Here is a 12,990-nt window from a genome sequence, read left to right on the forward strand (position 1 = left end):
GCACTGCTGGCTTGAGGCCGTGCCAGCCTTGTGAAGGCTCTGGGCACTGCTGGGTTATGTTACTGCTCTGTGCTCACAGCTCTCCTGTTCTGCCAGGGTAAAGCGTCTGGGGTGCTTTGACCATGCCCAAAGGCAGCTTGGGGAAAGGTGCCTCTACGTGTTCCCAGACAAAGTGGAACCTGCGAAAATCACCTGTGAATGTCCAGAGAGGAACTGTGTCCTGGGTGAAGGATCAGTAGCCAAAAAGGTGAGTTGAGGGGTTGAGGGAGGCATTGACTTCTCTAAGCATTTGTGGTCACTGTGGCTTTTAAAGCAGAGTTTTTCCTGGTAGTCATGTGGTCTGAAATGTGACTCCTGAAGTGGTTGTGAAGAGTAATGGCTTGTTGTTGCCAGCAGGGAAGTCACCTTGTGGAGCAGTCTGACCACGCCGGGTGAAGCATGCAGTTAACACCTTGAGAGAACATGAACAGGGCCTCAGCACAGAAGTGTCACCTTGCAGGGGTCAAGTGTCCTGTGCCAGCTGGGACTTAAACACATGTTGTTTTCCTTAGCATGCTCATGGAGCTGAAATGTTCAGTTAAATCCTTGCTACAGTAAAACGGGGAAGTTGTTTTTGCTTCCTAGGCCAGTTGAGTCATGCTATGGTCTGTACCTTCTGGCTGTAGAGCCTGGGTGTTCCTAGAATAACAGGATGTCATCAGTGTGTAGATAGTGACCTCTCTGCATGTCCATGCATGTTACATGGATTTACTTGTGCAGCTTCTTGTGACCTTCCATAACAAAATAGCTCAATACATGGTTAAAATAAGCTGAAGGAGCAAAGCTCACTTTACTTGGGCTAGTGCAGTGCTGCTCCTGAGCAGAGCACTCTGAGAGGCTGGTTTGCAGAGCAGTCTGGTGCAGGTGAAATTTGTAGAGTCCCATGGGTGCTGTTTTTCCCTGCACAAAGCTGAGCGTTCCCCAGGCTGGCTGGCAGCCTGAGGAGTGTCCAGGCACGGGTCTGACCCACGTCTGCTCTCTCCAGGTGAGACGGCTGCTGAAGAAGCAGATCGTGAAGATCATGTCGTGCTCCCCGGAGTCTCAGGGCACCAGTGAAACCCCTGACAAAGAGTCTGCTGCATCTGCTGACCAAAAATCAGAAGAGCTTAAACCTGAATCCAAGTGTGACCTGGATGACTCTTCCAACAGTGCACCAAGTCCTGGGGAGAGAAAAGAGGAGCAGCCTGGGGAAACGGGGAAGGAGAAAGGAGGAACAGCAGCACGGCAGCAGCAGCCTCCCTTTCTCCTGAAGGAGGAAGGCCTGCCTGACTACCGGCTGCAGTCCATGGAGCAGGATGCTGATGATGAGGCAGCTGATGACACTGATGACACCAGTTCTGTCACCTCTTCTGCTAGCTCCACTGCCTCATCCCAGAGTGGCAGTGGCACCTGCCGCAAGAAGAGCATCCCTCTTTCCATCAAAAACTTGAAGCGGAAGCACAAGAAGAAGAAGACCAAGGTTTCACGAGAGTTTAAGCCAGGAGACAGGTGAGCTGGGTTTCTACACCCATGTGTAATTGCCAAAATCTCCTTTTCCAAGTGCTCAGCTGTAAAGCACCACCTGAACTCAGGGAGTTTGGGCACCATTTGGTTATAACTGGAGATAACTGATAGCAGTTACCTTGTGATGACTGTGCAGTGGCCTGTGTGGAATCAGCTTGGTCTCAGTCCAGCTCCTGATGAAAGTGGGGCCATGTGACCTGGCACTGATGCTATTCCATTTCAGCTGTGCCTCGGGGCATTGACAGCATATCTGTGCTCTGCTAGACTCTGTGTGCAGGGAAAGAGGTGAATAAAGATCACACAGCTTAAACATGACACTAATTGGTTACCTCATTGGCAGCTTCTGCTGAGAGGCTGAGGACAGACCACGCTAGGAATGGACAGCTTATCCTAGAGAGCTGTCTCCAGAGCAGCATGGAGCTCTGAGCTGGCAGGTGGTAGTGCTGCCATGGTCTCTGTTGCTCTGCAGAGATCTGCAATTCTTGCCAGCAGTATACTTCTTAATATTAGATTTTTTTAATGAATAAATTGCACTCACTCCTTGAGAGCCTTGGAGGAATTGATTTCAGTAGCTTGGGTGAGGGAGCACTGCATGTATCTGCCCATTTCTAGATAAAACCGGATCTCAGCAGTTTTGGCCTTTAACTTAGCAATGTTTAAACTGTTTTCATGGGATGCAAGGACATCTGACAGGTGGTCTGCCTGTCTGCAGCCTTCACTGGTCTACTTAGTTGTGTCCAGATTCTGCATCAATTGGTGCAAGAGAACATGAGAGAATTCTCCCAGGAAAGTGACATTATCAGAGATTACTCAAGAGATCCACTAGTTTGAGAATGTCACGAACTTCATTTGCATTTTTTGTAGGTATTTAGCCTTGCCTGTAAGTGATTCTTGTAGTCCTTGTAAGTTCTGGAGAAATTAGATTTGAAGGTCACAAAGCCCAGCAGTGCAGCATCCAAGTGTGAGAAAAAATGGGAGTATGTGGTAGAGTTCCTGGGAATGGATTCTCAGTTCTTTCTTTATGTCTCACTCTCCCACTGAGTGTCTCTGTTTAACTGAAGATTTTGCTAAGGAGAGCTTAGCTGGGTCACCTGCTGGCTCCCTGTATCGTACAGGCAGTGGGGAGAAATCCCTGTGGCAGAAATTCCAATGCTGGATCAGGGCAGCTCCATGCAAGGAGATGCAGAGATAACCATGACAGAGAGTAGGAGTTAAGAGGCTTTTTCAGCACAGACTGAGAGCCCTCAGCTGATGCTGCGAAGGGAACATGTGGCAGCTGGGCACAGCTCAGTGTGAGGGGCCAGTGCTGTTGAATACTCCTCTGGGGTGCTGAGGAATCAGATGTTTCTCTGGTCATCAGAGATGTTCTGCCAGGCACTGCTGAGAAATGCCGAGTGCTTGGGCTGCCTGCACTTGGTCACCACATGTGATGTGTCAGCTCGTGGGCAGCCTGGCTGCAGGGGCCAGCTCAGCATGTGGCTTTGCCATCAGTGAGTGACCTGATGCAGCTCTCAGTGCAGCACACAGACTGCTGGATATCTTTTAGTGAGGGTATGCAGGGATTTTTATTAACATCAAGTCTTGATTTTTTGTTTGAAGCCACCACTGCAGACAAGAGTGCCTCATTTCCTTGCACAGCCTTTCCACTCCAATCCTCAGCTGCACGTGTCCTGTGTCCCCCAGATATGTCCTATGTCCCCCAGAAACCATCTTGTTGTGTTTCACACACACACTTGGCCTGTTACAGACCCTTCTCTGATAATTTCTACTGTTGAGTGCTGGCCCTGCTAAAAACTTTATCTTGTTTCCATTTAAAAATATTTCTCTGACATTAGTAAAAACAGGGCTGGGAGCAAACATCTGTATTTGCCTATTGTATCTTCTTTCTGATTTGGTTCTGAAACCAACATAAATCCAGCACTTGTGTTATTCTGGAAGGCCTGGCCAGCAAAATAAAGGGAAAATTTAAAGCCAGTATGGGATTTGGTTTGTTCTGTTCTGTAGGATTTGGTTTGTTCTGTGCTGTAGGAGAGATGAAATTAGCAGAGGGCTCATTAGAAGAGTGTCCAGCTAGACTGTCCCTCCTGCCCCAAGCACTTTGCCTCCTCAAGCCCCACAGCAGAGAACCAGCATATGGTCCATTGTGGTGTGTTTGGATTTCATTTCTGCGCTGCAGAGACACATATGTGTTTGAACAGCTGGGAAGGACATTTTTCTCTTTTAAACAAAATCCTTTTGCTTTACCTACATTCAGTGTGTAGCCTCTTTTTATTTTGGTGGTTTTGGTTTGTTTTTTTTTTTTCTCTTCTCTGGAAGGGCTGTGATAATTTATCTTGAAGTCATGTGTTCTTCTAGTTTCAAAGACTCCTCAGAGCTGGAAGGTGCTCCAGTGGAGAAGATCTCAAGCTTCAAAATCTATATGAAGCTCCTGTCATGCTTCTGTCAGGGGCAGAAAGTGGGTCCTAGTAGATGTTAATTTGCCTCCTTAGGAATAAAAGTGAACTCATCAGGAGCTCCCTGGAAAGTCAGTCCTCCTTCAGCAATGTAACACCTGCAGGGCTTGAGAACCCATCAAAACAAAGCCTGCTGTGTAGTTGTGCCCATGTGTTCTACGTGGGGTTTCCTGACTCGCTTCCCAGCCTGCTGATCCGTGTACCTTTGTGTTGCTGAGGTCCATCTTGATCCCTGACGTTCCCTTTGGTAACTGATTGCCTTTGTGTGCTGCCAGGGTTGCTGTGGAAGTGGTGACCACGATGACTTCAGCTGACGTGATGTGGCAGGATGGCACCGTGGAGACAAACATCCGCTCCAACGAGCTGATCCCTGTCCACCACCTGGACAATAACGAGTTCTGCCCTGGCGATTTTGTGGTGGACAAAAGAGGTATTGGGTGTCAGAACAATGCTCTTAATTGCAGTGTATGGTTGAGTTTGGATCCCCTGATTTGCTCTGTAGCTGTTAGTGCTCACTTGGGGTTGGCACCTGACAGGGACAGCAGTGATTCAGCTGTCTTGGTGGGAATGGCAGCAGAGAATCATTATTTACATACCAAAGTTGAATTGTGACAACAGGAAGGATGTGGAAAGAATAAATACCAAGGATCCAAACGAAGATTTTCGGTATTTCTGCTGAGCAGGAGTTGCCCACCTTGAAAGTGCCAGCACCTCTGAGCTTGGTCCCAGAGTGAGGGAAGAAGCAAACAGCTTACCTCAGGCTGTTTTCTCTGTATGGCTGATTTATCATGACCCTCACATTATTTTCATTGAGAGTTTTGGGATCCAGAGGCCTCCTCTTCAATCCCTTTTCTTCACCAAACCAATTGGTGATGCTAGTGAGGGCCACAGGACAAGTTCAAGGAGACTTACAGCTTTTGGATATGAAATATTGATGATGCCATCTGGCTCTCAGCTCCTTTTCTAGCAAAGGTAGACCCTCAGCAGTGGGGACCAGGAGACACTTAGGCTGGGAAGCAGGAAAGTTGACTTAGCATAAAGAGAGGCTGTTTTATATGGCCATTTCTGATGAGTAATGTCTGACTGGTCTTCTGGGTTACGTGTAGTTACTTTAGTGGAAACTAAAGTTACCCATCAGCTCCAGCTCTACCATTCTAGTTTGGCAACAGTTCTCACTGTGTAGGAAGAAGTGTTTTTCCTCATGCCATTCACAAGTGGAAGGCTTTAGCCATGAGAGTCCAGGAGCTGACAGCCTCAGTCACTGAGCAAAGTCTGTGCTCCTTTGCCTGATTTGTCTGTTTTCTTCCCTCCCATTGTGACCAACAGCTCAGAGCTCCCAGGATCCTGGGCTGTATGGAGTGGTGCAGTCTGGGGACCACATCGGCCGTACCTGTGTGGTGAAGTGGTTCAAGCTGAAACCCAGTGGAGATGATGTGGAGGTAAGTGCAGGAGCCAGTGCCTGCTGCAACCAGCAAAGACCAAGCAGCCACAAAATAACACAAACCTCACAGATGAACACAGATAAGCCTGGAAATCAGCTCTGCATTGATTGTGTGTCCTTGAGGAAGGGAACAGTGCTTATGGGCCTGGGAGACTTAGCTGGAGGTGATGTCACTTCATATTTGTAGATACCTGTGAGGTGGCAAAGACCAGGCAGATAATTTACATCCCATGGTATCACTGGGTTCTGGTATGGGTGAATATTTTTGCTGAAGTTGTCACAGACAATTGATTTATCGAGTTTACTATGAGAATTTTTTCCTCCCCATATCTTTGCATGGTTCATAGAAAGAGGATCAATCTATTGCATCTTGTTGTGCTTGCCTCTGCCAGGTACTATTGCCCATAGTCACCCTAATGCCTTTTTCTTGGGATTTGTAGGAATGCTGTATTTTCCAGAGTCTTGGTAGACTGCAGTCTAGTTGGAGCTGAGAGGGGGCCTTGACACTGCTTTGTCTTAGCCTGCCAGGCCTCATCGTCGTAATTGAGCAGGGCTTTCACATGCAGAAGCAGAACATGCGTCTGGCCTGGGGTTGTGCTTCACTTATTCCTCATAATTCGTGAGCTCCTAGCTCTCTTTCTCCAGGAGAAATCAAAGAAAAGATGTTTCCCATTAAATGACAAGTTTTTTTGTCATATGCTCCCTGTTGCATTGGATAATTTCAAAAAAGTAAACTCTTGGCCTTTGGGCCCCAGTGAACTGCTTTGAGAAATATGGATGTTCAGAAGGGAATAAAACACTGTGGTTGCACATCTCCTTGTCATGGTGAGGTAAAAGTGAAGGTGAGCAGATGAGACAAAATACCTGCTTCCATTCATTGTTGTGCCTTGATCCACATGTGACTGGATGAGGTGACAAAGAAGGCCAGCAGCAGCCCCTTGCAGGCTGCTGGAGCAGCTGAAAGGGGATCAAATAAAACACAGAGTGCTTTGGAGGGCTGAAGGCGTGTTTGGGGGCGAGTGCAGCCTCGTGGGGCCGACTGTTGCGCTGTGTCTCGGTGCAGCTGATCGGGGAGGAGGAGGATGTGAGCGTGTACGACATCGCCGATCACCCCGACTTTCGCTTCCGCACCACCGACATCGTCATCCGCATCGGCAACTCCGACGGCGCCGCGGCCAAGGAGGACGAGGTGGGTCCACGGTGTCACCAGCTACTGGTGCACTCACTTGGAAAAATTGATAGGAAGGGCCCCGCATGGGCATCCTAAATAAACTCCCTAGCTTCCCGATTCTGTGTTGGTGTCCCCTGCTGTCGTGAGTAACGCATCAGAGCTCTGTCTGGTGGAGACGCAACCTTGAAATCCTTTGACCTTGATGACAGTCTGCAGGAGAGCAGTGAAGCTGAGACAAGAACTGAACATATGCCTGAGGGCTTTTCATAGAGCTCTTGCTTAGGATTTCAGAGTAACTTGTAATAAAGGGATATTCTGTGGGCCCCTGAGCAACCATGAGGTGATTTTGTCATGAAACCAGTTTCACTTGGCAGCAGAAGACTGGAGTTCACCTATGACAACTGAGCTATGTTCATGTTAATTTTGTTGAGCTGATTGATTTCCTTGAGGGAAGAAGGAACAATTTATATTATATTATATATATATACATATTATATATACACATAATATATATACACATATTATATACCCCTGGAGGTACCTCCAGCTTTTGAGCCTGCTGCCCTAAAAGAGTGTTAAAAGGTGTAGTGTGGCTCTTACAGCACGAAACACATCCCAGCCTGCTCAGCTGACCTAAATAACCTGCTGCAGGGCAAGGTGCTCCTTGCCTGCACACCCTGCAAGACTGTGGCTTGTTTGTTCATGCCTGTGCTCTCTGAGGAGCCCCTGGTGTTGGGGGGCTGAGGGCACCCCACTAGAGGGCACCCCCATTCCGTGGGAAACCTGTCCCTTGTTGGCACTGAAAGGCCACTGCTCCTGCCAAAGATCAGGATCTCCTGCCAGACCAGCACTCCTGCTCCTTGTGGAGAAGAGTTCTCCCCACCTCCATGGCAGAGCTGTGTGGTTTCTGTATGTAGAATGCAGGTGTTGCTCTAGGTGGTTCTCCAGCTGGGGAATGTGTTTCTCAAATCCTTCCTGCTCTGCACTGGGGAAGAAAAGAGACTGACAAGCCACTTTTGTCTCCACAGCCTTCGGTTGGACAGGTGGCTCGTGTGGATGTCAGCAGCAAGGTGGAAGTGGTGTGGGCTGACAATTCCAAGACTATCATTCTGCCTCAGGTGGGGTCCTGTTCCAGTTCCCAATGTCACTGTAATTCTTAGCTGAGTGACAAGATGTGGGTTTAAATCCTGTGTGTAGAGAGATTCACCAGGTTGAGGGACTCTTGTTGATTGGTGCAGTCCCATGTGATAGGGTGGCTTCCCAGTTCTGTTATCACAAGCAAATCCTTTTGTCAGGGGGTCTGGATAACTAGTTGGTCATAACTGCTCTCTAATGTAGTGATTAGGAAAGCCTGGACAGGCTCTTTTTGTCTTCACAAGTGCCTCCCAGCTCTGCCCACAGCCCTGCTCCTGGCCTCCAGCACCTGGTGCTTTGCAGAGCTCAGGGATCATCGGTTCTGACTGGAGCCTGGGTTAGTGCATAGCCCAATCAGGGCACTGCCAAAAGATGATTGCATGTTCTCTCTTGTGAAATGCCACCATAGTGGGGTTTTCGCTAAAGAAACTCCTCCAGAAGCTGGGCCAGATCCACAGATTGTCATCTTAGCTAACCTAGGGATCAGACTCAAATCTTAGCCCGTGGCAGGGAGGGAAAGGGTTGAGTGCAAGCTGAAAAATACAGATACAGCCACACTGCTAATCCACTGCACCCTGCTGATTTGTCTGGAGTTCTTTTAAGGCTTTTGTTGTAATGTCTTGTACTCATACTTGCTACTCCTCATACAGTTTCATCCCACGTCTTCTCTTCTTGTTGCCTGGAATGAAGGCAGACAGCCTAAAGATACAAAACAAGGTACAGCTGTAGAGTCCCATTCTGTCACTGACAGAGCAAGCACTGCCTCCACTGCAGAGATGCCTTAGCAAGGACAATGTACTTGAGCAAGATTCCTTTCTAAACCAAGCAGCTCTGCATTAATTACAGTAGAATAGTCAATGCCTGCACTGTGGCAGTGGACTGGGGCGTACAAAGCAGGCTGCTGTCTCCCTTCCCCGTTGTCACATGTGCTTGGATCACAGGCACAATCAGAGGTCTGATGCGTGCTCCACAAAGGGCTGTTCTCACTCTGCAGTGCCAGGGCTCTGCAGCAGCTCCTGCTGTGTCACGCCAGTCCCTTCGATTCTGCTCCTCTGCGTAATTATGGGAGTTAGGGAAATGTCAGAAGCATGAATTATCAGTTGGTAAAACCATGATTTATCAATGCCTGACCATGTGCCCAGAGACGAGCTGTCTGGGTGCTTTTTCACAGCTCTAAAAATAAAGATGGCATAACAGGCTAATTAACTTTCCAACTCAGATTTGGATTAGCTTTGAGGGCAGTGAGTTTTGATGGCTTTTCATGCCTGCAGTCACTTGTGTTGAACCCAGCTAACCTCTGCTGCCTGCCTGTCTCCGGGTGGCACAGGACTGGCTCAACAGTGCTGGTTCATTGAAGGCTTTGACAAGATGACTGAGGGTCCCTGTGCTTTAGCCTCTGGGGTCATATCTTGCAAGATTAATAGGATTCTTGGGCTGTCACTCAAGTATCAGAAGCTTGTGGATAAAATGCTCCCATCTTGTCACTGCAAACACAGCCCTGTAAAGGGCTTCCCTGGTTCTGTGTTGGTGCTTAAAGCTGGAGGAGGTCTGTAAACCTCTGCAGAGAGACCTCCTGAGATGCAGCATGTGCAAAAGCAAGTTGTAGGAGGTGAGGCTGGATGCAGTGGGGATGTGTTCAGCCTCCAGTAGTGAGAAGGAAGAGAGCATTTTATGTAAGAGCTTATTCAGCAGCTTGGGTGAGGCTCCATTGTCCCAGCTGAATTTTAAGCAGTAGCCACTTATAACAGCTAAAGCAGCCTAGCAAGGCTCTGTTGGCAAGTATTGCATGCCATGGGAGAGGAGAGCTGCTATGGGAATGTGTTCCTGGTTCCAGCATTGTCTCTGTGGAAGGACAGAGTGTGGAGGCAGCCAAACCAGGGTTGTGTGCCAACACAGTTGCTGGTGCAGAAGCAGGACCAGAAATACCAACTCCTCACGTGATACCAAATACTTTCTGAGCTCTGTGTTCTGAAACCCTGGGGCGTCCAGGTAGCTGTGGGGCACCTGCCTGCACTCCAGGGCTGGATCCCAGACACTGGAAGGACTGCAGCCCATCTAGAACTTGCCCTAGTTTTACCCCCAGTGCCATAGTTGGAAAAGTGGAGGATGGGACTGTGTGGCTTCATAATCTGTGCCAGTAGAGATGGAATGGGTTTAAACAGCCCAACCAATTCCAAACGGAAACTCCTTTCTCATTACTTACTTTTAAAAACAGCTAAAACTGTGCTTCAGCCTAAGTCTCATGTAATTCTGCTCTCCTTTAGCACTTGTACAATATTGAATCAGAAATTGAGGAGTCAGACTATGATTCTGTTGACGGCAGCACCAGCGGGGCATCCTCAGAGTGGGAGGATGAAAGTGACAGCTGGGAGACAGATAATGGCCTCATGGAAGATGACCACCCAAGAATTGAGGACTTCGAGCCTGAGGAACCAGCAGCAGAGGAGGTGAAAAAAGTAGAACAAGAAGTCCAGGGAGCTGTGGCTATGGCAGTTGCAGATCTTGCTACAGAGAAAGCTGGCAAGGATGGAGCCCCAAAGAGCTTCCGGGAACTAAAGGAGGCCATCAAGATCTTGGAAAGCCTGAAAAATATGACTGTGGAGCAGCTGCTGACTGGCTCTCCCACCTCCCCAACTGTGGAGCTGGAAAAACCCACTCGAGAGAAGAAGTTCTTGGATGACATTAAAAAGCTGCAGGAAAATCTAAAGAAGACTTTGGATAATGTAGCTATTGCTGAGGAGGAAAAGATGGAAGCCATGGTAGAGACAGAGAAGAAGGAAGAAAAAGCAGAGGCACAGACACCAGTGAGGTCAGAGTGGCCCAGTGAGACACCAGTGCTCTGCCAGCAGAGTGGAGGGAAGCCTGGAGTCACCTTCACCAGTGCCAAGGGAGAAGTGTTCTCTGTGTTGGAGTATGCTCCAGGTGAGTGTGGGATACTCGGTCATTCCCTGCTCTCCTGCAGTGTTTCTTTATCCAAAACCTTTGCCTCAAACCTTTTGGATTCTGTATCCTCTCTTCTTCTTAGTCCTTTTCATAGCTCATTAACTAGAGAAGAGAAATTAAGCCAACTTCTGTAGCACAGTGTGTTCTGGGACCTAAGCATGGCTTTTAGATAGCATCTCTAGGCACTCTTGAACCTTCCCAAGCCCCAGAAGTGTGCTTCCCTCTTTCCCATGGTGGTGACTAACATTGGAGGGCTGCAGACATCAGTTGCTTTCCACTGCAGACATTTCCTTGCAAGTTGCAGAGTTTGTTCGGGCTTTTTTTTTTTTTTCCAAGGCTGAATTGGTTGAGAAGCAGAGCAAAAACAGCTGGTGTTCTTGTGCTGGGTGTCCTTGATGAGTGGGTTTCCTTACTCACTGGCACCAGTGTTAGTGGCCAGAGATAAAAAAGATCATCTGGCTGTGTGGAACATTGGTGGCAGTGGAGCCCAAGGTGCTCCAACCAGGGTGGGAAAGGTGGCCAGACTGTTGTGAAGCTGCAGGTGTGGGCAAGGGAAAATGGGGAGCTGTGCTTAGGTTTGGTAGGGAAAGTTCCATTGCTCTGTGGGATTGTCCCAGCTGTGAGACAAGCTTCCTTGCTGGGCCACAGCGTTGTGTGGGACAGTGAGAACAGGAGATGCAGGTTGTGGTTGCTGTGCTGTGTGAGAAATAATCTCTCCTGGCTCAGCACCAAAGCAAGTTGACTCCTCTCTTCCACATGATGCATATTACACACGGGTAGATTTGCCTTCACAAGGAACCTGTGGCAGTTTCCAAAGGCAAGCTGTAATTCTGTTGTCTTCCTTGTCCCACAGATTCCCATGCCTTCAAGAAAATGGAGTTCCAGCCTCCAGAAGCCAAGAAGTTCTTTAGCACCGTGCGGAAGGAGATGGCTCTGCTGGCCACCTCCCTGCCCGATGGCATCATGGTGAAAACCTTCGAGGATCGAATGGCAAGTGCCTGCTCTCAGATGCCTCTGTGGTAGTGCTGGGCTTAGCATCCAGATCCCTGTCTTTGGAATTCCCTGCTTAGCTCTAATCCTTTGCATTAGAGATGCAGGAATGTGTGCATCATGTGAAACAGGGCTGTAATTACCCAAAATGGCTGCTTTTGCTTTCCCTGAGTCAGGGTGGCAAAAAAGGAGCTGCTGATTGCAGGGAGCCTGTTCTGGGTGCTGAGTGGGAAGACAGGTGGGCAGCCAGCAAGGGGGTGTGTCAGCAGGGAGTAAATCTGGGATTTTTGGCCCTCCTCAAAGCTCTTTTTCCATTGCAAAGGTTCACTTTGCTCTCAGGGTGCAACTTTTGGCAGGGAAAGGTGCCCTGAGATGTGTTGCTTGAGCTGACACTTGAAAGGGCCAAGTCAATCACATCCCCACTCTGTAAATAAGCTCTGCCAGGGTAAGAGAGTGTTTCCCAGTGCCTGACCTCCTGCCTCTCCCCACAGGATCTCTTCTCAGCACTTATCAAAGGGCCCACACGCACACCCTACGAAGATGGCCTCTTCCTCTTTGACATCCAGCTCCCCAACATCTACCCCGCTGTCCCACCTCTGTTCCGCTACCTCTCCCAGTGCAGTGGGAGGCTGAATCCCAACCTGTACGACAATGGCAAAGTGTGTGTCAGCCTCCTGGGGACCTGGATAGGCAAGGTAATGCTGGCCTCCACCTGGGAGCAGGGGTTGTGCTGGGCTGCTTTTGGAACAAGTCACTTCCTACCAGACCTGGTTGACTTCTCTCTTGGGTGGTGCTTGGGCTTTGGGCACTGGTTGAGGTATCTGGAGCAGATAACTGGTGTAGTTTTGGCTTTCTCTGGGTCTGTATGTGGCTCAACTGCCTCTCCTCAGTGAGAAGTCTATGGTCAGTCCAGCCATAGCAGAGATGCCAACACCACCATGGGGTGTGCTTATGGGCTAGGGCTCTGTCTTCCACACTGTGGACAAATCATGCAGCGTGGTCCAAAGTCCAGCTGGAGACTTGGAATGAGGAGAGCCAGGGAAATAGGTTTTGAGCAGGACAGGGCAGCTGGGAAGGGGTTGGAACTGATGGCTGGTGTGTAAGGTTACACAGTTCCAGACAGAACTGGCCTGGGGGGGTGTGGTGCTGGTAAAAAAATAACGGAGAGATGTGTTGAGCTGGGACACCAGCACATCACGTGCTCCTGGAGTCAGTTCCTGGTTCCTGCCGTGAGCCACAGGATATCAGCAGCAGGAATGCAGAACAAACGGGGCCTCTCACTTCATCTGACAATAGTCACAGAGCAAACTGATGGT

At 49.0% G+C, this 12,990-nt stretch overlaps 1 protein-coding gene across 1 annotated transcript in view; it reads left to right on the forward strand.

The window, feature by feature from the left end:
• UBE2O (ubiquitin conjugating enzyme E2 O) overlaps positions 1–12,990 on the forward strand; it is a 61,790-nt gene that overhangs the window by 43,542 nt on the left and 5,258 nt on the right. Inside the window, exons 8-16 of the mRNA XM_021541698.2 lie at positions 97–247; positions 1,025–1,527; positions 4,271–4,425; positions 5,322–5,434; positions 6,500–6,625; positions 7,636–7,725; positions 10,006–10,663; positions 11,538–11,674; positions 12,166–12,369. Coding sequence (XP_021397373.2) covers positions 97–247; positions 1,025–1,527; positions 4,271–4,425; positions 5,322–5,434; positions 6,500–6,625; positions 7,636–7,725; positions 10,006–10,663; positions 11,538–11,674; positions 12,166–12,369 — 2,137 coding nt within the window. The remainder of the gene's footprint in view (positions 1–96; positions 248–1,024; positions 1,528–4,270; positions 4,426–5,321; positions 5,435–6,499; positions 6,626–7,635; positions 7,726–10,005; positions 10,664–11,537; positions 11,675–12,165; positions 12,370–12,990) is intronic.

Source organism: Lonchura striata, chromosome 19, assembly GCF_046129695.1.
Source record: "Lonchura striata isolate bLonStr1 chromosome 19, bLonStr1.mat, whole genome shotgun sequence".
In the NCBI taxonomy this organism is placed as follows: domain Eukaryota; kingdom Metazoa; phylum Chordata; class Aves; order Passeriformes; family Estrildidae; genus Lonchura; species Lonchura striata.